The sequence below is a fragment of the Ictidomys tridecemlineatus genome, chromosome 3 (genome assembly GCF_052094955.1).
Source record: "Ictidomys tridecemlineatus isolate mIctTri1 chromosome 3, mIctTri1.hap1, whole genome shotgun sequence".
In the NCBI taxonomy this organism is placed as follows: Eukaryota; Metazoa; Chordata; class Mammalia; order Rodentia; family Sciuridae; genus Ictidomys; species Ictidomys tridecemlineatus.
The window spans coordinates 21,022,839-21,047,133 of NC_135479.1; the positions used below are offsets into that span (position 1 = coordinate 21,022,839).

Below are 24,295 nucleotides of genomic sequence, written 5' to 3' on the forward strand. Positions count from 1 at the left end.
TGTTTACTTTATAAAAACAGGTATTTAAAACATTTCTGTTTTAAAATTTTCCAACATTTTTCTTCATTGCTATTAACTTTTTTTTTTCTGTAGTAGAAAAGCCATTCTATTTTAAACATCTTAATTTTTCCCCAATTTTTCTTCTAGTACTTTCATATTTATTTTATTTTCTTAAAAGCACCTTTAGAAAATGAGAAACTGTTCCACTAGAGGATTGGTATGAGACACAGACTTCAGGATGACACACAGAATGCTGGATTTCATGGAATCTGTCATGTGACAACCAATCTGATGAGTAAGATCAAGAGTCTTTGAAAGTAGACGATACACATAAGGAAATAGGCAAGAGACAAAAGGTGACTCAGGAAGATACTGGATAAACCATACATACTCAGAGAAAGGAAAACATGCACTCTATCTAACTTTTATGTAGATTCTCCCACAATTAGCTAATCTTGTAATTACTTCTCTGTGAACATAAACAATAACAAGGAAATAATCTTTAACATGGTGTCAGCAGGTGGGTATAAAAGTAGACATGGAATTAGGAGACTACCACATTTGGGAAACTCATTCTCTTAGAAACCCACCCAGAACCTCCACCCTCTGACACCATGGTCAACTCCTGTTCTGGCTCCGTCTGCTCTGATCAGGGCTGTGGTGAAGGTCTCTGCCAGGAGACCTGCTGCCAGCCCAGCTGCTGCCAGACCACCTGTTGCAGAACCACCTGCTGCCGCCCTAGCAGCTGTGGGTCAAGCTGCTGCAGGCCCAGCTGCTGCAGGCCCCAGTGTTGCCAGACCACCTGTTGCCGCCCCAGCTGCTGTGTGTCCAGTTGCTGCCACCCCAGCAGCTGTGGATCCAGCTGCTGCAGGCCCCAGTGTTGCCAGACCACCTGCTGTAGGACCACCTGTTGCCGCCCCAGCAGCTGTGGGTCCAGCTGCTGTAGGCCCCAGTGTTGCCAGACCACCTGCTGTAGGACCACCTGCTGCCGCCCCAGCTGCTGTGTGTCCAGCTGCTGCCGCCCCAGCAGCTGTGGGTCCAGCTGCTGCAGGCCCCAGTGTTGCCAGACCACCTGCTCTAGGACCACCTGCTGCCGCCCCAGCTGCTGTGTGTCCAGCTGCTGCCGCCCCAGCAGCTGTGGGTCCAGCTGCTGCAGGCCCCAGTGTTGCCAGACCACCTGCTGTAGGACCACCTGCTGCCACCCCAGCAGCTGTGGGTCCAGCTGCTGTAGGCCCCAGTGTTGCCAGACCACCTGCTGCCGCCCCACCTGCTGTGTGTCCAGCTGCTGCCGCCCCCACTGCTGCAGACCCCAGTGTTGCCAGACCACCTGCTGCAGGACCACCTGCTACCGCCCCAGCTCCTGTGGATCCTCTTGTTGAACCTTGTATCTGACTACCAGCCATGAGTTAGCCATCATCACAGAGCCTGACCACCAGCTTTATCATCCCCCTGTCCAGTAAGAAACTGGCATAAGGACATCCTTCTACATTAAAAACCACTAATATCTCCCATAGATCCCTTCATTATATCCCAGCCTCAGATATATGATGCAATTAGATGAAGCCCCAGTTATTCTTGGCATTCATAATCATGTGTTAACTATTCTTCAATAAAAATAACTTCAATATCATAATTTCTTGTGCCTTCCTTCCATGATTTTCAGCTTATTTTCTGGTATTATTTCTCTCAAGGAGAAGAAAAGTTTGGGTTTCTGTGGCCAGAAGAAACATTCACAGTAGTCAGGAAACAGAATCAACCTAATTGTCCATCAACTGATGACTGAACAACAAAATGTGGCATATATAAGATTTGGAATACTATCTTTTCCATATAAAGGATGAAATCCAGTCATTTGTGACAACATGGATGCAACTGGAAGACATTATGTTGTGAAATCAGCCAGGCACAGATAGAAAAATACCATACACTATCACTCAAATGTGCAATCTAAAAAATATTGATCTAATAGGAATTGGGAATAGAAAAGTGGTTACCAGGGACTGGAGAAAACAAGGAGGTGAGAAATAGGGAAAAGGTTGGTCATCAAGTGCCAAGGTTAGATAAGAGAAAGATGTGCTGATGTTCAATTGCATCGTAAGGTCAGTATAGGGAGCAACAATGTACTGTATATTTAAAATAACAAAGCTAGAAGAAAGGATATTGAGTGTATTTACTGAAAAGAAATGATAAATATTTGAGGAGATAGATATGCTCACCCTGATTTGAACATTATGTAAGGGTCCGGCGGAGCGTCGGAGAAAGAGACCACAAGAGACCAGCCTCAAGCAATAAGCAGGGGGAAATTTTATTGAGCCAGCATGCTGGGGCTCTGTGCCCACTCAAGAAAGGAGAGCAGCCCAGAGCCCAGAGCCCAGAGCAAAGGTCAAGCAGAGCTTAAGTACACTTTTTGGAGAGGGTGGGGGGCTTTGCATACATCAGAACAAATCATCTTGAGGCGTGGGAAAATTGAACAACAATTCTGAGACATGATTAGTACATTCATTGGCGGGAACAGTCTGGGCAGGGGTGATTGGTCACTGCTAAGCGGGGTATACATTTAAACTGATTGGTTTTGTGGCCTGGATGCTTATGTGCCGAGCTACTTGGAGCCCTTAGCTAATAAACAACCAGGGAATCAATAGAAATATTTACTGGGCAGTTCAGGTATTGTCCTAACAGCTACAGAGATTACAGGTTCCGGGGGTAGCAGAGGAATTTTAACAATACCTGGTCTATTATTCTTTAGCCCAAGCCTTTCAATTTAGAAACTTTACAATGCCCAGTCTTTTACACTTTAACTCAGGCTTTTGCAGCTTAGAATCAGCTTAGAAATTTTACCTTTACAATTACAGAAATAGACACAAATATCAAGAAATGTCACATGATGCCCCATGAATACATACAACTTTTACATGTCAATTCAAAAATAAAAGAGAGCTTATTTTGCAAATAAAATATAATGCCTATATTTATAGAAAGGACTTTACCAGTTTTTCAAAATAAGATGATCTACCTCATTTAACCAACAATAATTCAATTACAAGAAGATAACAATTTGATAACAATGATATGAGTGATCCCCACTGTTGGGCTCTGAGGATCATATCAAGATATGTGTGGCACAGGCACTTCCTACAAAGAGCTCACAACCTAAAGTTGGAAATAAGAGGAAGGACCCAAGGAGGCCCAATACTACTATCTTGGGTAGTATTGATCAGAAGGGGAACTTTCAGTCTCGGAGAATAGTAATGTGGGTGTGGAAGGTACACACACACACACACACACACACACACACACACACACACACATAAAATCAGTAAATTCAGTGAAAATATGCAGATCACAAATTCATGAGATAAAGAGAAGGCAGAGGAGGAGACAGGGAAATGTTCACATTCTTATAATGTCAAGAGGCAGATTGGCTGTGAAATCAGTTGCTGTTGACCAGACATGGCAGGGACTAAACTCTGCTAGCCTCACCCCAGTTCCCTTCATATTAATAATACTGCACTTAAAAAATATATATCATAAGCAAATGAGGAAGCTCCTAGTCAGAGGTGGAGTTACAAGTAAACACTCACTTTGGGGAAAGCCTGGAGGAGTAGGAAGGGTGAGAATGGCAGGAAAAGATGAGGTTGCAAGTGGGGAGGACTTGGACTAGGCTTGAGACCTGTAGCCCAAGCCTCACTCTTGGGACAGTCTTACATCGTGCAGACCTGCTGCATCTCAGGCCAATTTGGTCATATTCAGATAAGCAAATCAAATGTCTCCTTTAAACTCAATATTTTATTATCAGTCATTTTAGATTAAGAAACAAGATACATTTCTCTCACTAGTCCAAAGGCACATACACATGCTGTCTGAGGCAAGGTCTGAGGAATCTGTCAAAGTAAACGGTATGATTGTGATATTTGTCCCCTTATTGCTAACAGTTTTGTAAAATCCATTATTTTGTTTAATCTTTATTTTAGTTCTATTGCTCCTTATGCCAATTGCATCCATCAAAACAGAACATTTCCATCACCCTGAGATTCTCTTGTGTTTATCTTTTATAACCACACCACTTCCCTCCTACTTTTCCTTCTCATTAACTCCCACTAACCACTGATCTCCTTGTCATTTCTATACTTAAGCCATTTCCAGAAATACATACACATGGAGATATACTGTATTCAGGGTTTTTGGGTTGTCTTTTTCTATCCAATGTAATTCTCTGTTGATTCATCCAGCCTGTTGAGTGCATCAGTAGTCCTTTTATTGCTCAAAGGTATTCTATGGTATGAATGTAATCCAGTTGCTTCACCCATTGAAAGACATCTCTTTTGTTCCCATCCTTTGGCTATTATGAATAAAATTGTTATAAACATTCATGCACAAGTTATTGTTTGAACATAAGTCTTCACTTCAGTGGTATAAATATTAAGGAATGCAACCATTAGGTTTTATGTTAGTTGTACAATTTTAAAGAACCTGTCAGCCTGTTTTCCAGCATGGCTGTACTATTTCTCATTCCCATCAGCAATATCTTAGTAATGCATTTTTGTTGCATCCTTGCCAGACTTTGGTGTTTTTTCTTTTTAGTTTCTTTTTTTCATTTTATCATAGGTGTTTAGAGACAAGTCATCATGGTTTTAATTTGCATTTCCCTAATCTTTTAGGAAACATCTTTGCATGTTTGCCACTTATACATTTTCTTCAAATAAGTGTCTCGATATTTTATTATTAGTGATATATATGAAAAAACAAGTTCCGTCTCCTTTAAGATAAAAAATCAAATCAAATCAGATCACTAAACATGTAAATAACAGGAGGTGATAGTATGACAGATTCTGAAAAAATATTTCACTGCAACATTTCTCTCAGTACTCATGCAAATAAATGCACATGCTGTCTGTTTAAGAGACGAGGTTTGAGAAATCAGTCAAAGCAAGCTCAGTAGGATGGTTCTTAGGGGTCCGAGGAGATTTGACTGTGTTAGGCTGGTCAGCGTCCCAAAACAGGAGATAAAATCAGTCCCTCCAGAAGCAGCTGGAGAGCTGGTGTACTGGAAGTGTGGTCACTTTCTTCTTTCTTCAGGGACAAACTTGGAACTGGTTTTATCTCCCTCTTGCTTTGTGCTAGCGGTGTAGAGGATTTGTGGCAAATTCCTGCACTCAGACTGCACACTCTTAGAACTTTGCTCTTGGTAACTGCCAGGGAACTACCAAATTCCATGCCAAACGCAAGCTATCAGCCCTCAGGGACAGGCAGGTTAAGGTTTGGATCTATCCCCATAGAGCCTAAGGGGAGGAGCTGTAGAAGTGCCCACTCACCCACTATTGTTAATTAAGCTCTCACAGTACTAACTAATGACTGTCACATCAGTTCCAAGGTGAAGGCTAATTAAAAGCCTGATGACATGGGCAGCAACTGGAGAAGTCAAGAAGATATGCAGTCAATCCCTTTCCAGTGCAAAACTGGGAGCTGGGTATTGCTGTCTGTTAGCTCTGCTTTGAGCTAGAGGAAATAGCCACTGGTAGTACTCCTGTTTAAAATCACCTCTTTGATCTCTGTGGTCCCTGGAACTCTGGAATGGCAAATGGAGAGCCCCATCAGCTCCCAAAGCTGGGTTAATTTAAGAGTCAGTCCGTTGGATGGGAGCTATAAAAGTTGAAGTGCTTGATGTGTAGACAAACTGCTCTTAGAGAGAGAATTGAGTCTTGGGGATTTGGCAGGAAGTTTTATTAATGAACTGCCCTGACTGCCTTCCCTGCCAGTTCCAAGATGCAGGCTAATTAAGAGGCCTGATCCTGGTAAAGCAGCTGGGAAAGTGTGTTTGTTGTCAATGCCCCCACTCCACCCCACATCCCCCAGGGGGAGAAACTGTTATTGCCTGCTTGTCTGGAGTTAGGATGGGGTGGGGATGGGGGTTGGTGAGGGCTCACCTGTTTGTTTAAAGCCACTTCTTTGTCCCAGAGGACTGGTAAATACAGAGTCCCAGCCATTCCCAGAGCTAGGTGATTTAGAAGACAATCCTTCTGGTGGAGGCTGAAAGAGTTGGGAAGCTTAAAATGTGGCCCAACTTCTGGGCAGAGGTTGGAGACTTGGTTTTATAGCTGGAGTGAGCTGGGAAGGGAGGTCTGGGGAAATGCCCACATACGCATTCTAGCTCCCCAAGACCTTACTAAATCCCTGCCCCATCCACACCCAGATTAACCTTCTCCTTTTTTGCTAGTACATATATGTCTCTGCTTCCATCTTTAAGATTTCCAGTGGTTGCAGCTCCATGCCCAACGTGGGTCCCTCATTCTGGGATCCTGAAGCTCTTGTTCATATATTTGGAGCACATTTTTCATGTTGCTTCATTTTTATTGCTTTTTGCGCTTGCTTTGCACATGAAGTAAAGCAGCCCCCCCACCCCCCGCCAGTTTACTCAGACTAAACTTGTGTGGGGTCTGAACCTTACTATACAACAGGATCGCCACAAAAACAAAAAACAACAGAAGAAGAAGGTCTATATTCCTCCCCAGACCTTCTGAGTCAGCCCTCCTAAGACTTCCTGGTATCCTCTTCCAATTCACAGAAAGCCCCTTCTCTCTTGCCAAGTTATCACTTTTCGTCAACTAAGCAGTTTCATGGTATGTGTCTTTAGAGAATGATTTCTTGTGTAATGTACTGGTGGGAAAACTTGGGTTTCTGAATCATCTTTCTATGGCAGGAGCAAGATTTGAAGTACTTAATTAACAACCAGTAATTTGAGGTCATCAGAAAATCAGTACAGACATCAGGCTTAACCCTAAAGCAGGGTCCTGAAGCCCACTCTGTGTTTCTTGGCCTTGACCCTTTCTTGCTGGATTACAGGAATATGGCATTGAGGAAGGTACTCAGGGAACTCAAGACAATGGATATTTTCCAATTGAATGTCAATATTTCAACCAATACAGTGGAACAGGTGCTACTGGCTGAACACCAGGGATCCCCCAATCCCAACACCTAGGAAGTCATGGTGAAGGTTATGAAATAAGAACGTTTTCTTTCAATTTTTTTTTCTGCTAAAAAAAGAAAAGCAAGTCTTCATTACACAAAGACAAACTCATTCAGAAGAAAATAAAATTTTCCATGATCCCATCAACCAGAGATAAGTACTATTAACTATTAATTAACAATAGTAATAACTATATCAATATTTTCCTTTACACTTTAAAGATAATTGAAGTAATACTATGAATTCTATTTTTATAGAGATATGAATGTTTTTAGTAACATAAGCATTGTTACCAATTCCAGTAGTGAATCCTGAAGGTCTATATCCATTCTAGATAGATATTTTGTCTTATTTTGTGTTGTTTTGGTGAAGGTAGAGGTTGAACTCAGGGCCTTGCATTGGACTAGGATAAGAGCTCTCCACTGAGTTATACCCCCAGCTCTCTTATTTGCCTCTTAAAAAGAAGAAATCCATCAATAAATTTAAGTCCAGTAAATGGGACAGGAATAGTCTGAGTATTCTGGGGAATTCTCCTATCTTTGCCCAGTGAGCATTTTTTGGTTGCACCTGGCCACATGGATAGATCTTACCTTACCTTCCAATGCTAAGATCGTATATTTCTGAGATTCCATTATAGTTCATTAGGCCAAATCTTTTTTTTTCCCCCCCATAAAAGAAAACTACCAAAATTTTGAGCATGGTATGACCCATAGATGGGAAAGAATGACACCTGAATGACATGTCACCTTCACATGACCTCTGCTCTGTAGAAGAAGCTGGAATCTGCAACATAGATGATGTCCAAAAGGAAGGAAGCATGAGATGATTCAGCAGGACAAGAGCAGATGGAGTGAGAATCCACATTAAGCTGAGAATCATTAGCCAACATCTAAACCAAGATGATGCTTTAAGGTAAAGGAAGACACAGTTACACATCAGGAAGAGTCAATGGGATGGAGCCCAATTCTTCAAAAAAGGAAACAATGTTTTCCATCCAACTCAGAAAACATAATTGCCTAATTTAACAATTGCTTACTTATTTGGACAAACAATAACAAGGAAAGAGCTCCTCGAGGAGGGTATAAAAGGCAACCCTGGGCAAGGAGAGCTCCAGATTCAAGAAATACACTCATTCGAAAACCCACCCAGAACCTCCAACCTCTAACACCATGGTTAACTCTTGTTCTGGCTCTGTCTGCTCTGATCAGGGTGGTGACCAAGGCCTCTGCCAGGAGACCTGTTGTCAGCCCAGCTGCTGCCAGACCACCTGCTGCCGCCCCAGCTGCTGCCGCCCTACCTGTTGCCAGACCACCTGCTGTAGGACCACTTGCTGCCGTCCCAGCTGCTGTGGGTCCAGCTGCTGCAGGCCCAGCTGCTGCAGGCCCAGCTGCTGTAGGCCCAGCTGCTGCAGGCCCTGCTGTGTGTCCAGCTGCTGCCGCCCCAGCTGCTGTGGGTCCAGCTGCTGCCGCCCTACCTGCTGCCAGACCACCTGCTGTAGGACCACTTGCTGCCGCCCCAGCTGCTGTGGGTCCAGCTGCTGCAGGCCCATCTGCTGCAGGCCCAGCTGCTGTAGGCCCAGCTGCTGTGTGTCCAGCTGCTGCAGGCCCTGCTGTGTGTCTAGCTGTTGCCGCCCCACCTGCTGCCAGACCACCTGCTGTAGAACTACCTGCTGCCGCCCTAGCTGCTGTGGCAGTTCTTGTTATTGAATGTCCTGATCTGGATCTGTGAAGCTTCTTGCCTTCATCATCTCAGTCCAGGCAGAAGGCATCTATTCAACAGAACATGTGGACCTCCTGAAATCATGAACTTACGAATAGATCCATGGAGTGCTTTGGAAAACCCTCATCTATATGCTATTACTTATTCATTTTGTAGAAACATTCCATTAGTAGCAATTTAGAATTTGCCGTCAAATTCTGCATCAATTTGTTCTAGAATTCCTAATTCTGATTCAAAATATAAAACTCCTCAAATGTTCTACTTTTAGATTTTTTGTTTTTGGTTTTCAGTATTTTTCTGTGGGATCCATTTTCATGTCAAATTGATGTTTTTCAATAAAATTTTTTAGCATTCAGAAGCACTGAAAGTGTTCATATGTCATTATTTCTGATTAATGAAATGGTCTGTTCATATTTCTGTCTCCTTTTCTTTATGTCACAAGAGTACATGTTATCAGAGGTACTTAAAATTGAAAAATTAAGTTGGCATTCACCCATGAGATTTTTATCCAAACCAGAATTCAGTCTGACAGTAGAAATGATAACATAAAGTTTTTAAAGAGGAATATTTTATGCTAACACATGTAACATAAGAGGTATGAATTGAAATTGATGCCCCCTCCAAATCCCCCCACCAAATTATTCTGAATTGATTTAAACTGATTTAGAGAGAGGAAGCTCAGCATAGACTATAGCTCAAGGATAAGAATTAATTGGAGCAATGATATTAAATGCTGACCTTACCATTCTTCTTTAGGTGGTAATTAGTGTTACAGGTGTCAAAGTAGACCAGACATTTATTTTAAGTTGGCACATTGGTTGCTAACATTATTGCTATGCTTAACCCTTCTTTTTCTAATAGGGGCTGGAAATTGACTGAAATACTACAAGTTCACAGGGTAGAGATCAGGGTTCTGAGCAACACTCACAACTCAGCCAAATAACAGAGAACATTACTTCACACACATAAACTACCCTTTCTTGAGCTCCAATCATACTTCAATACATCAAATTGGAGAGACAAAAATCCAGGCCAACTAAGTGGAACAACTAGAGGACATCTATGCTCATGTAGCATAACCCCGAGAAGTCCCTAGAAGAAAACCAACTACACACCAAATGACACATACATAAAAGGGGAAGAGGATTCCATTAAACAAACGCACAAATTCAAAACATCTGATATCGTAATGAAACAGACAAATAAATCCCCACCCACCAAATTCACAATTACCCAATTAAAAAAACTCACAGATATGTATGTGGATGAAATTCCAGAGAAAGAGTATAAAAAAAAACCTGATTATTAAAATGTTTAATGAACTAAAAGACGAGCTAAATAATGAATTTAGGGAGCAAATACAGGAGGTGAAAGATCACTTCATGTAGAAATATATCCTGAAAAAAAGAAAACAATCAGAAATCCAAAAAAAACGAAAGTCACATTAAATTAAATTAAAAATTCACTTGAAAGTATCATCAATAGACTAAATAGAAAACAAAAATTCATGCTTGGAAGACAGAATTTCAGGCCTTGGGTTCCAAGATGGCGGGCCAGAGGGAGGCAGCACTCTGTGTTGCTCTGTGACCTGGGGTTTAAGTTGTGAGAATATGGCTTCTCTGTGAGTGATATTCCTGCCCCCTGTGCAGGAAGCACCATGCCCGACCAGGACTCCAGCCCTCAGCATCAGAGTAGGTCTCCCACCTACTTGCCTATGCAGGACTATTAGATACCCAAGTGAGACCATCAGAGGGGGCAGCAGCACCTGCAAAGAACTTTCCGCCACCCACTCGAGCAGAAATCATGGATGCTGCTCCTACGGAGGACACCTGGAAGCTTCCCACAAGTAGGAGCTCCAGCCACCACCTTGTGTGGACCCCCATCTACCAACGTGGGGAATCTCTTGGTTGCCGCCATCTTGGGACTCTGCAGCAGCAGACTTATCCTCGATGCACCATATCCTGCCTGCACCCAGGAACTTCACACAGGCTCTGAAGTCAGCTGACACTGCAAGCCACAGAGCTTGCCACTGAATTCATCATTTAACACCATCGCCAGGCTCCCTCCACCAGAGCAGACACCCCACCACTGAAAGCAGGAGCCTCCATCTTGGGTCACCTTCATCAACATCTTCTAGGTATCCAGTTTTTAACTCCCACTCTCCCCAGTAGCCGCCAGCCCAGCATAGTGACACCCTGGTTACCTTTACTATCCTGAGGGTGGAGATACCAGCTAACAACAGCCAACCCCACCTATTGAATGAGAAGGGAAGAAGGAAAGATACTGATAACTACTATCTTGAAAAAAAAAAAAAAAGCCTTGTGCCTTCCTTCAAAAATTTCTCTCTCTCTCTCTCTCTCTCTCTCTCTCTCTCTCTCTCTTTTTCCCTCTCCCTCTCCTTTCTCCAATCCTCACATCCCCAACATATGTGAAACCAAGGACTTTGCATGAATTAGGATATTGAGGTCTGTGATGTCTGAATAGTATATTATGTTGTGTTTTACATTCTTTTCAGTCTTCTTTTCTTTTCTTTTTTTTTTAAATGGGATGGATTCAAACTAAAAAGCTTCTTCTCAGCAAAAGAAACAATCAGTGAAGTGAACAGAGGGCCTACAGCTTGGGAGCAGATGCTTTTCACTTTCACATAGAGCACTAATCTCTAGGGTATATAAAGAACTCAAAAAGCTAAAACCCAAAATAACAAATGACCCAATCAATCAATGGACCAAGAACCAGAACAGACACTTCTCAGAAGGTGATATACAATCGAAAAATTAAAACAAAATAAACAACTGAAAAAAATTGACAAAACAAAAAGTCAGTTCTTTGAAAACAAATAAAATTGACAGACCCTTAGCCATTCTAATGAAGAGGAAAGAGAAAACTCAAATTATTAACATATGTGGTGAAAAACAAAATATCACAACAGACACTGCAGAAATACAGAAGATAATTAGAAATTATTTTGAAAACTTGTACTCCAATAAAATAGAAAATATCAAAAGCATTGACAAGTTTCTAGAGTCCTTGCCCAAATTGAATCAGGATGATACACACAATTTAAACAGATCAATTTCAAGTGATAAAATAAAAGACACCATCAGAAGCCTACCAACCAAGAAAAGCCCAGGACTGGGTAGGGCATGGCTGCCCGCTTCCTGGTCTTCAGGCCGCACATGTGGCTGGAAGGCTCCTGGCAATCAGCCAGGAGGCAGTGCTGTGGGCAGTGACGGAAGAGGCGGACCACCTCCAGGATAGGTCCAGGACTCTTCCGCCCTCCTGGACAGCTCGTGCCTTCCCTTACAGACCATGGCATGAGTATAACACGTGAACTTGCTCCACCCCTCTGACCTTTATTCTGATTGGCTCCTGTGCAGTATATAAGCTGTGTGTGCTTCCTCATTAAACGAGATCCTGCTTTGACTGTTCTCCCTGGTGCGTCTGATTGTCATCTGGCAAGGGAGGGCTGGGTGTGGGCGGCCAGTCGACCTTTACCTCTCTTGGCTTGTCTTGGTTGGGGTATGCTTTCCCCACTTCTCCCGCTGGTCAGGAGGAGACAGGGGGCTAAAAACCCCAACATCTGGTGTCCCGAACAGGGACACTGAACCTGGATGACAAACTCAGACTCGGAACACGGACGTGGAACAGGGACATGAAGGAAGTATCGACAAACCAAGCCAAGCGAGTTTCAAGGTAAGGGTATCCCTGGAAAGATGGGGCAATCTTATACTAAGTACGATGACCCAGATTGTGAAGCCATTGTTAAGGAGCCTTTGGGTCAGCGAGTCAGTCCTCCAGCTGCCCAGGAAGAGAAAGATTTAAAACCTCACTCTGACAATGGCCTCCTAGATCCTTTTGATCCCTGGTCCTCTGGGTTCCACACCAAGTGCCCCTGTCCCGGAACACCTGGTAGAGAGTCGGGATGGGGAGCGGTGTCTGCCATATTATCACCCCTCCCCTCACAGAAATTCTGCCCTCTCATACAAACCCAGGAAAGCCGGGTAAGCCACCATCTTGTATGGCTTTCCCAGTAAATGCTAACCCTGGGGGCAATAGACCAGCCTTATGGTATCCCTGGGAGGCCCAAGATTTGAAAGAACTCAAAAAGGCAGTCTCCGAGGATGGACCTAATTCACCCTGGGCCAAAACCATCCTCCAGGGTCTAGCCCACCAACAGTGTACCACCCAAGTTCCAATTTGCCTTAGATGTGTAGAGAAAGCTTTAACTGTGATGTCTCCCTTTTTCTTTTTTTACAAATTTTGACATCCCAGGAGCCCCCACTCCACTTTCTTGGGGAAACCTACTACTGAAAAGTTGGGAGATATGGAGTGTGCCTGGTGCCTGGGTGGGACAAAACCAGAGGAACTAATCCTGTAAGTGGAAGGAGGGACTGAGGGACTCCCAGCAGCTGCTGAAGCCCTTTTGCTTCAGGGAACTCCCTCCTTCCTTCCCTGCACGGTAAGGATTACTCCACCTCTGTCTACTTAAAAAAGGGGAAAAAGGGGGGGGGGCATTGAATGTAGTAATGTCTTGATATTATAGATTGTTTCTTGGGAATTATCTTGGCTGAATGTGTGTCTAAAAGATGACATTTTATTGTAAAAATCTGGTATCTGAATGGGTTTTTGAAACTTTGCACAATCTTGCAGTTAAAAGTTGGGTTTAGGTAATTGTTTAGTTTATGACTTCAGATAATTCATGCCAGAGAACTTAAATACTTAGGCTGGAAAACTAAAGAACTGTGAAAACTGAAGAACTGTACTTCCAAGTTGGCAAGTAACTCCCAATTATTCATTTTTGTCATCAATTGTTTAATTAGGTAGCCTGGGAAGATTTCATTAGGTGTACCAGTGCATTATTAATTTGGGCAAGGATAGTAATCCTTTTCCCCTCAGTGTGTAGGATTTAGGAAAGGAAAGTATTGGATTGGGACATTGGTCTGGCTTATTGAAATGACATTGAATAGCAACAGTCTTGGAAATTTTTAAAGTTTAATTTTGGATATAGATGGTAGTGTGTGGTTCTCTTTTGGAATTTTTCAGGTGATTTAATGTAACTTAATACTACTTTAGGAACTTCAGAACAAAGGAATGGCTTAATGATTCTGAAGGGTTTCTTCTGATGGTAGCTTTTATATTATCAAGTAAGATCCTATTTTCAGTTTTGTGTGAGCAAGTTATTTTAGTGTAGGAAAATTTTTTTCTTTGGCAAAACAAGACGTAAAGATATAAAATTTTGTGAATTGTATCTTAAACTTATATCATAGTTTTTATATCTTATATCTAAACCTGGGAATTATCACTTAGGGTTAAAATGCCTTGGGCATGAGGCTTCTGCTCAGAATAGCAGTTTTCTCTGCTCCTTCCACATCTCAGCCAGGACTTAAGTTGAAATGCAAATGGAAGAAGCCTGCAAGCTCAGTAGGAGACTGATCTGGGGATTTAAAAAAAAAGGGGGGGGGTGGAAACAGGTAAAGGTGTCTTTTACCTGAACTCAAAACTAGACTAAACCAAAAAGTAAATTGTATGGTATTTACTAATTACTGGCCAATCCTTTTTTTCTAGGACCCTTGCTTTTTCTTAAATTCTGCATTTTTTGAGCTCATGATTTTGATCTTACAGACTTAGGTTAATGTTTTTTTTTTTTTTTTTCTGATCAGCTCCATTTTTTATCAACTGTGGAGTTTTTAAACATTGCAATGGAGATTTCACCTGTGAAAAGCTACAAGGCCTTTACTATTGTGTTATGTGTGCACACTTATGTTATGTGTTGTATGTCTGTGTGTGCGTATGTCCATGTCATGAAGATTGGCAGATATATGAGGAGCACTCATGATAAGTTAAAAAAAATGGATCCAAATATCTTTTATTCACGTGATTTAAACAGTTCAAATTAAATTGGGTAAACAGATGAAAATAAAGATGTCTTTAAAATTAAGCTTATCAGTCATATGTTAAAAGGACAAAGATTCCTTAAAACATTAATTTACCGTAACATTGTGTTTTATTAAGTTCTGTTTCTTGTTTCTAGAGCAAGTAATCTTAAAGAAATTAAACAGCTGGCTAAACAAGAACTGTTATTCTAGAGAATTGTGCTATGTTATTCCTTTAAAAGCTAAATTAGTTAACATAAAAACATCAATGTAATTGTGATGCTATTAATGTGTTCATATCTTCCAGGTATACAAGTGTGTAAGGTAGAAGCTTTAAAAGAGCATTATATAAATCTGGTGTTCTAAATGTTGTATGGTAATTTTAGGCTTAAAAGAAAAGCATGTTGGAGATTTGTTTGTATCATTTGATGTTCTATGGCTAGACCTGTTGTCGATGGGATATGTGGGGTTTTGTGTTGCTTTCTGCACTGAGGTATGATTCTTTAATTGTAAGAATGAAAGACCATTCTGGGTGCTTTGCCTGGTTGTGGCTGGACTCCTCGTTGTCTCCCTCGTGGCATTTGTCGTGGCCACGGGGATGGGAACTGGACTTGCTGGCCTCAGTGCACCATGTTGTCAGCACTACCTCCAATCTCAACTCGATTCCTTGGCTGCGGTAGTCCTCCAAACCTGCTTACAGCCTGAGAAGGAGGACTATGTCTGTTCCTAGAGGAGGAGTGCTGTTTCTATTGGGCTCCTCTAGTTTCCCAAGGATCTAGCCAGAGCTGTTCAACTGGTGGTGGTCCGGCAGCAATACGCTGTCTTACAAGATACTGACTGTGAACCCTACCAGGATGTGCAGATGTAAGCCTGGAGCAGAGCCATCTCCTTTCCTTGAGGCTTCCCATTGGGCCTGCAGGCCCTGCAGGTAGGATTGCCCGAAGAGCTAGAGTGGTAGTCAATGACAGATAAGATCCTAGAGGGGGGACAACCTAAGACAGGCACATTCTTGAGTAAGGCAAACACCTGCTAATAAAATGAAAAGGGGGAGATGTAGAGCATGGCTGCCTGCTTCCTGGTCTTGAGGCCGCATATGTGGCTGGGACGGCTCCTGGTGATCAGCCAGGAGGCGGTGCTGTGGGCAGTGATGGAGGAGGCGGATCACCTCCAGGATAGGTCCAGGACTCTTCCGCCCTCCTGGACAGCTCGTACCTTCCCTTACAGACTATGGCATGGGTGTAACACGTGAACTTGCTCCACCCCTCTGACCTTTATTCTGATTGGCTCCTGTGCAGTATATAAGCTGTGTGTGCTTCCTCATTAAACAAGATCCTGCTTTGACTGTTCTCTCTGGCACGTCTGATTGTCCTCCCAGGAGGTAGGGCTGGGTGTGGGCGGCCAGTCGACCTTTACCTCTCTTGGTTCCTCTTGGTCAGGACGTGCTTTCCCCGCTTCTCCCGCCGGTCAGGAGGAGATGGGGGCTAAAAACCCAGATACAGTACCAGATGGGTACACAGCCGAGTTCTACAAGACCTTTAAAGAAGAACTAATACCAATACTCTTCAATATATTTCATGAAATAGAAACTCATTCTATGAGGCTAATATCACCCTGATTCCAAAACCAGGCAAAGACACATCAAAGAAAGAAAACTTCTGACCAATATCTCTAAATAGATGCAAAAATTCTCAATAAAATTCTGGCAAATCAAATACAAAAACATATCAAAAAGATTGTGCACCACAATCAAGTGGGGTTTATCCCAGGGATGCAAGTTTGGTTCAACATATGGTAATCAATAAATGTAATTCATCAAATCAATAGACTTAAAGATAAGAACCATATGATCATCTCAATAGATTCAGAAAAAGCATTCAACAAAATATAGTATCCCTTCATGTGATACAATCAGTCAACAAATATATGAAAAAATGTTCATCTCTAGAAATTAGAGAAATGCAAGTCAAAACTACTCTTAAGATTTCATCTCACTCCAGTCAGAATGGCAGCTATTAAGAATACAAACAATAAGTGTTAGTGGGGATGTGGGGGAAAAGGCATGTTCATACATTGCTGGTAGGACTGCAATTTGGTGCAGCCAATATGGAAAGCAGTATGGAGATTCCTTGGAAAACTGAGAATGGAACCACCATTTGACCCAGCTATCCCACTTTTCGGTTTATACCCAAAGGACTTAAAAAACAGCATACTACAGGGACACAGCCACATCAATGTTTATAGCAGCTCAATACAATAGATAAATGGTGGAAGCAACCTAGAAGCCCTTCAGTAGATGAATGGATTTAAAAAATGTGGCATTTATATACAGGAATATTACTCAGCAATAAAAGAGAATAAAATCATGGTATTTTTAGGCAAATGGATGGAGTTGGAGAATATAATGCTAGGAGAAGTTAGCCAATGCCAAAAAAACAAATGCCAAATGTTTTCTCTGATATAAGGAGGCTGATTCATAGTGGGGTTGGGTGAGGAAGCATGTGAAGATTAGATGAACTCTAGATAAGGCAGAGGGGTGGGAGGGGAAGGGAGGGGGCAAAGGGTGTAAAAAATATGGTGGAATGAGATGGACATCGTTATCCTAAGTACATGTATGAAGACACTAATGGTTTGAATATACTATGTATACAACCAGAGATATAAAAAAAAATGTGCTCTATATGTGTAATATGAATTGTAATGCTTTCTGCTGTCATATATAATGAATTCAAATAAAAAAATAAAAGAATTTCATCCCTTGAAGACAGGGCATATAAACTTGAATAATCAGTATAAAATACAGGTAAAATATTAAAGGCAATGATCAGACTGTACAAGGTTTCTGGGACAACCAAATCACCAAACTATAGAGTCTTGAGACATTGAGATATAGGCTGAAGGTGTTAAGAACCACTTCAGTAAAATAATAGCAGAAAATTTTTCATAATGTTAAAAGAGAGGTCCACATAGAGGACAAATATAAAAACCACAAATAGATAAGATTTTTTAAAAAACTCTCTAAGACACATCATAATAAAAAATGCCTAAAATAATAAGGAAAGGGTATTAAAATCTGCATCAAAAAAAATCAGGTCACATTTAGAGACAAACCAATAAGACTCACATCTGATTTCTCAAATGAGGCCCCAAATTCAAGGAGAGCTTGGGAAAGAGATATTCCAACCTCCAAAATAAAAGAATTGCAAGACAAGATTATTACATCCAGGGTAGCTACATTTCAATATTGATGGAGAAAAATAAATTGTATAATAAGGATAAACTAAAAAAAAAATCATGACCATTAAGACAGTACTTAAAAAGTACTTAAAGATACACTACATACAGAAGAACTCAAAACAAACCTTAAGCCTCCCAAATAGATGAAATTCTTTTGAAGAGCAACTAACTCAATAAAAAATTAAGATTCAATTAAATCCAGCAAACAAATCAAATGGCAAGAAATAATAAACTTTTATCTATAACCATGCTGAATGTAAACAATCTCAACTCTCCAATTAAAAGAGTTAGATTAAAAGAATGGATTAAAAATCAAGATCCAACTCTGTGCTGTTTGCAAGAGACTCATCTCATAGGCTAAACTACTCATAGACTGAAAATAAAAGGATGGGAAAAAATATTTCATGTAGATGGAGCCCACAAACAATCAGGAGTAGTTATTCTCATAACAGGGAAAGCAGATTTCAAGCAAGCTCAGATACCTTCAGGAATTATCTCTTCATTATGTCACTCTCTGCTGTCTTCACTCTCCACATTGGAACATTTTCTATCATCCCTATAGTATTTCCTGGAATCAATTTGCAAATAAATTCTCGGATTCCGAACCCCAAATGAGGATCTGTCTGAACATTTATCCAGACAAGTTATCTTGTTTTCTTACTTGTAGAGTGCCTGGTCCTGAACAACTTTTCATGCAACGTGAATGGTTGCCTTATCATCAAGTCAATTCTTGGTTTGATTGTCCACCAAACTCGTAAATCCTCTGAGCCAGTGCTGTTTCTTAGCAATTTTCAGTGTCTTTCAGAGTAGTTGTTTTGAATGCTTTCTTTCACTGCATCTAAGGTATATACAAAAGACCACTTTTCTTAAGAAGCTACCACCCCAGGGCTCACTAAAAACAACCTGAATTGGAGGTTTCCCTATTTTGTTTTCTTCTGTTTTGCTTTAGGAAAGGTGAATGAAGAAAACCTTTCATGAGATATCTAAAAGAAACTGAAGATCTCTGGTCGACCAGAAGGCTCACCCAGGTGAGCTTGGTTTTTATCCAGAGAAGGTCCTCGGGCAGGGAGGACCGGGTGCCTGCTTTCCAAACTATCTTCCTGTATTAGGTTGTGAAATGCTCACCTCAAATTGTATGCTATGATTTCTCAATGTTTAGTGATGAACTAACTAAAAGGGTGACAAAGAAGGACAAAAATTCAAAAAGGAAAAAAAAATAGACACATAACTTTATGTTTGTATGGAGGTCTAAGTTAAATTTATTGAAGATATAAGATTCTATTGACACAAGGAAATATAACACAGAGCAGTTGGTTCCATGGGGTAACTTGAGAGCAGACAGATTTAGGGAAAAGAGAACTTCTTTTTATTTGGGAGACAGCTGATAACATGGTGGAGGAGGGGCTATCCATGTGGAGGCCAAACGCTATCAAACCACCCTTTGGAATGAAGGTTTGTAAGTGGCCTGTGCTGACTGTGCCCAGAGATGGACTCCATCAAGTCTGTTAGTTGAAGAGCAGTGGGGTGGGGTGGTGGTGGGGGCAGGTGCAGGTGCTGAGCACAAGAAGCAGTGGAGCAGGAGGAGAGGAATGAAGTGGTGGGGCAGCTAGTAGCAATTGGGCTGGCGCCACAGAGACTAGCAGCAGCAGCTTGGGCGGCAGCAGCTGGCCACACAGCAGCAGGGTCGGCAGCAGGTGGTCCTGCAGCAGGTGGTCTGGAGGCAGCAGGGGCGGCAGCAGCAGGAGCCACAGCCACTGGAACCTCCACAGCCACTGGAACTACCACAGCAGGGGCTGCAGCAGCTGGAGCCACAGCAGCTGGGGCGGCAGCAGGTGGTCCTACAGCAGATGGGGTGGCAGCAGCAGGAGCCACAACCACTGGAACCACCACAGCAGGACCCACAGCAGCTGGGGCGGCAGCAGGTGGTCCTACAGCAGATGGGGTGGCAGCAGCAGGAGCCACAACCACTGGAACCACCACAGCAGGACCCACAGCAGCTGGGGCGGCAGCAGGTGGTCCTAATACAGATGGGGCGGCAGCAGCAGGAGCCACAGCCACTGGAGCCACCACAGCAGGGGCTGCAGCAGCTGGAGACACAGCAGCTGGGGCAGCAGCAGGTGGTCCTGCAGCAGGTGGTCTGGCAGCACCTGGGCTGGCAGCAGCCACAGCCCTGGCCAGAGCAGCAGGAGCCACAAGAGGAGTTGCACATGGTGTCAGAGACTGGAGGTTCTGGGGTTTCTAGGAAGGTGGGTTTGGAAGGTTTGGAGGTCTCTCTGACCCATGTCCCCTTTTATATCCTGCTAAGGGGCTGCTGTCTTCATATGAAACACCCTTTCCTTGTCTTGTTTGTATTAGTAAACAGGCTATTATTCAATTAGGCCTACTTATTTTTGGTCCAATTTCAGGTGGAATGGAGAACAGGATTTCCTTTCCCTGATGTGTTAGGATTCATTTGTCAGCTCTTCCTGGATCATCTCTCAAGTGTCTTTCTAGCTCTCCTTCCGCAAAGAGACGTGTCACATGACATTCTGCCTTTTCCTGCTGGGCTTCAGTGTCAATGCCAGAGTTCATCATGTGTGTCTTGGGAAAGATTGACTTTAGCATCCCATATTTACTTCTGGGCCCACACAATTAAGCATTGGCTTTGTCATCTCATGGCTCTTTCCCTAAGAGTCTTCCGGGGTAAGAAGTTTGGAATGTGCATCACAGACCATGCACCAGAGCAGCGAGGACACTAGGACTCATTCCCCATTCCCACTCTCAATCTTGTGACATTTTAGACATTTAATGGAATACACAGAACATTTGTCAGGGGGGAACCTAGGTCATGATATTCCATGTTTTTCTCTCCCCTGCAACCAATCTCTAAAAGGAACTTCAGGGTCTCCTGAGGGAAGTCCTGGTGTCCAGCACTCTGTTGACAACCACTGAGGTTCCTCCTTTTTCATTTCACTCCCACCTGCCATGAACCTAGGTCATGATATTCCATGTTTTTCTCTCCCCTGCAACCAATCTCTAAAAGGAACTTCAGGGTCTCCTGAGGGAAGTCCTGGTGTCCAGCACTCTGTTGACAACCACTGAGGTTCCTCCTTTTTCATTTCACTCCCACCTGCCATGATGACTAGGCTTTGGAGATATTAAGCGTTCTCTTTTTTCTTTGTTGTGGTTATTGATCTGGTTTCACCATTTAGGTTTTATAATCTAACAAATCAAACAACCAAATGAAAATCAGAGGCAAACTGAAAACAGATATCTCGACAATGCATATCAGTGACATATATCCATAGTGAGGATGAAGTCAAAGCTCTAAGGTCAACAAATTCCACTGCTAAAAGCCTTTGACTTCTTTTGCTCAAGAGGAGGGGTGCTGCCAGTCTGGTAGTTAGTCTTCCTTATGTAACAAACAGGAAGGAAGAGAGTATTTGGTTTCTCTATGATGGCAATCTTCATTGTCTTTGTCAAGTTTTAGTTAGGCTCTTTAAAGAATAAACCCTTTTAATATTTCCATCCTATTATATTGCTTAGGAAACGTCTGATTCAGGTGTTTTTATATTAAGGGTTTGATTGCTGAGACAGGAGAATAAGACATGTTTAAATACTACAATGTTGGAGTGGGGAGATAATTCACTGGATTGATGTGCAGGCACGGCAGGGGGAAAAATGAAACATATTCAAAAATTTTGATTACTATCGGAAAGTTTTCTACAAACATTTAGGGAGTTTCACAGAATCGTTTTTTCCACAGCAAAGAATCCTATTGATGAGAAGGAACCAAAACAGCATGAAGATCATGGAATATCACTGTCAACCACACACTGGATTCTGATGGAGGATACTGAATACAGGAGAGACATAACTCTATGCACTCCTTCCTAAATTTTACCCATGGTCTAGGGAAATAGAATGAAGAATTCACTTCTGGTCCATATGGATGAATTATCTGAGGTCTACAAACTCACCTTTTTTATGATATAGAGTTTTAGAGACATTGTAGTATATTTGTTCTCAGTAGGTTTTCCTTTCCTGTATTGAATGGTACAATAAAGAACAAATGACATAGACACAACTAACACTTTCCAGGAATTGGGTTATGTATATGAGTAGCATGGACTCATGGCATTAATATATCTTTGAAACAAAGGCATGAAAAAGCCACATTTCCTCTCAGGTGTCACATATATTTCATTATTGCACAATCTTTTTAAAGTAAATATTTGTAACATATTGTGTCCATAGTTAATATGTACTAGAATTATCTGAATTAACAAGTCTTAGTATAACATATCATCCAAATAGAGACAAAATACTCATGTCTAACTGATAGGAAATTGTACATAGTTTCTATTCAAACAGTTTATTTCCCAGTTAAACTCATAGCTCATTTAAATATTGAGGAATGAAATATATATATATATATATATATATATATATATATATATATTATAATAATAAATATTGTGAGTTTTGATTTGAAGCAATATAGGTAATCAGAGAAATATGTAGAGTGATAGAAATGTGTCATTGCCATAGATTGTATTTGTATCTGTTCTTACAGTATCATTATACATTACTATCTAAACTCATTTCCATATATTTCAGAAAACATTTCAGCTGCAAGAGAAAAATTACCAGTCAAAGGTAGAGTTAAAACAATAGGATTTCACCTGATATCTCAACCAAGATACTGAAAGATTGCTGGGCTTGGAATAGTATATTCCTACCTCTTAAAGAAAATAGATGCCAACTAAGAAAGCTACAGCCATCAAACTTAAGCTTCAGAATCAAAGATGAAAGCAAACCTTATATGATAAACAGACACTAAATTAATTCAGAACAACAATGCCTGTAATTCAAATGCATACTTAATAAAACATTTTATGAAGGTGAATTGAAAAATAAAAACCAAAATCATTATATGAAGAAATTACACTAGAAAAAGAGTAAGGAACAATCAAGACCAACTGAAACATTAAAAATCATTGAATATGGCAGGAAATAAAATCACCTCTCTATAATAACCCTGAATGCAAATGGTCTGAAGTCCTCAATTGAAGACATGAGGGTGGCAGCCTGGAGTACAAAACAAGACCCAGCAATATGTTGTCTGCAATAGACTCACCTCACAGGCAAAGTATCCAAAGACTGAAGGTAAAAGAATAGGAAAAACATATACCATTCATGTGGGCCTCATAAACAAGCAATGATAGCTATTCTTGTATCAGAAAAAAATAAATGAACTTCAAGCCAAGATTAAATGGAAGACACAATGAAGGTCTCTTCATAGTGCTTACATGGATCATCAACAAGAGATAATGAGCATCAATACTAAGCCTAAAATAATGGAACATCCAAATACATAACCAATCCTTCTTAGTATTAAGAATCACAGAGACAATGATACAATAATACTGATTGACTTTAACATACCTCTCTCAAGACTGGATAAATCATCCAGAAAAAACTCAACAATACAATTAGTAACACAGAACTCAACAATACAATTAGTAACCTGGACCTAATAGATATCTCTAGAATATTTCATCCATCAATGTCTGACTTCACTTTTTTCTCAGTAGCATATGGAACATTTTCTAAAATAAACCATGTTCTAGGTCACAAAGCAAATCTTAGCCAACTCAAAGTATTATTGAAAATACCTAGCTTCCTATCAGATCATAATGAAATGAAATTAGGAACCAAAGATGATGTAAAAAACAGATCACTCTAATACCTGGAGATTAAATAGTATACTTGTGAATGATGAACAGATAGGAGCAGAAATCAGGTGACAAATTTAAGAAATTCTTAGAAGTAAAAGAGAATAAGAATACAACATATGAATATCTCTGGGACAGTATGAAACCAATTCTAAAAGGAATTATAGCATTGAGTTTAGGTATCAAAAGCAAAGAGAGATGTCAAATATATAATCTAACATCTCATAGCCCTAGAAAAACAAAAAAACAAATCAAAACCAAATTAGAGCCTAAATCAATAAAATTGATTTTTTTAAAAAAATGCAAAAGATCAATGAAGTAAGCAGGTTATTTTGGAATGATTCAACAAGACTGATAAACTCCAACCAAACTAATTGAATGAAAGAGAAATGAGCAAATTCACAAAATTTGAGATGAAAAAGTAAAGATCACCACAGATACTATTGAAATCCAGAGGATCACCAGAAACTTTTATGGAAATTGATACTTCAATCTGCTAGAAAATTTTAAAGATATGGACAGATTCCTAGGGGCATATGATTTACCAAAATTGAACCATGAAGATATCTAAGAATTAAATAGATTAACTCAAGAAATGAATTCGAAAAAGTAATCAAAACCCTTCCAACTAAAGCCCAGGAATGGAAAATTTTTAACAGAAATTTTACCAGAATTCCACCAACTTCTGGCAATTTCTACCACGCTTTTTAAGAAGAACCAATCCAAATTCTTATCATATTATTCTCTGAAATAGAAAAGGAGAGAACACTGCCAAACTCATTCTATGA

At 41.0% G+C, this 24,295-nt stretch overlaps 1 protein-coding gene across 10 annotated transcripts; it reads left to right on the forward strand.

Moving 5' to 3' along the window:
* The first annotated feature begins 501 nt into the window (after positions 1-501).
* LOC101955763 (uncharacterized) lies at positions 502-1,379 on the forward strand. 10 transcript variants are annotated; one of them, XM_078041223.1, is made up of 3 exons: positions 502-826; positions 872-1,006; positions 1,082-1,379. In XM_078041223.1, exons 1-3 carry the CDS (start codon positions 615-617, stop codon positions 1,377-1,379), a joined length of 645 nt encoding a protein of 214 aa, XP_077897349.1. In that variant the 5' UTR covers positions 502-614. The 10 variants fall into 10 exon arrangements, with proteins under 10 accessions (XP_077897349.1, XP_077897347.1, XP_077897350.1 ...); XM_078041221.1 differs by having other exon boundaries at positions 502-1,057; positions 1,148-1,379; XM_078041224.1 differs by having other exon boundaries at positions 502-931.
* Positions 1,380-24,295: the final 22,916 nt, after the last annotated feature.

Excerpts from the sequence above, each read along its gene's own strand:
- LOC101955763 (XM_005321837.3), top strand. The coding sequence starts at position 615 with ATGGTCAACTCCTGTTCTGGCTCCGTCTGCTCTGATCAGGGCTGTGGT.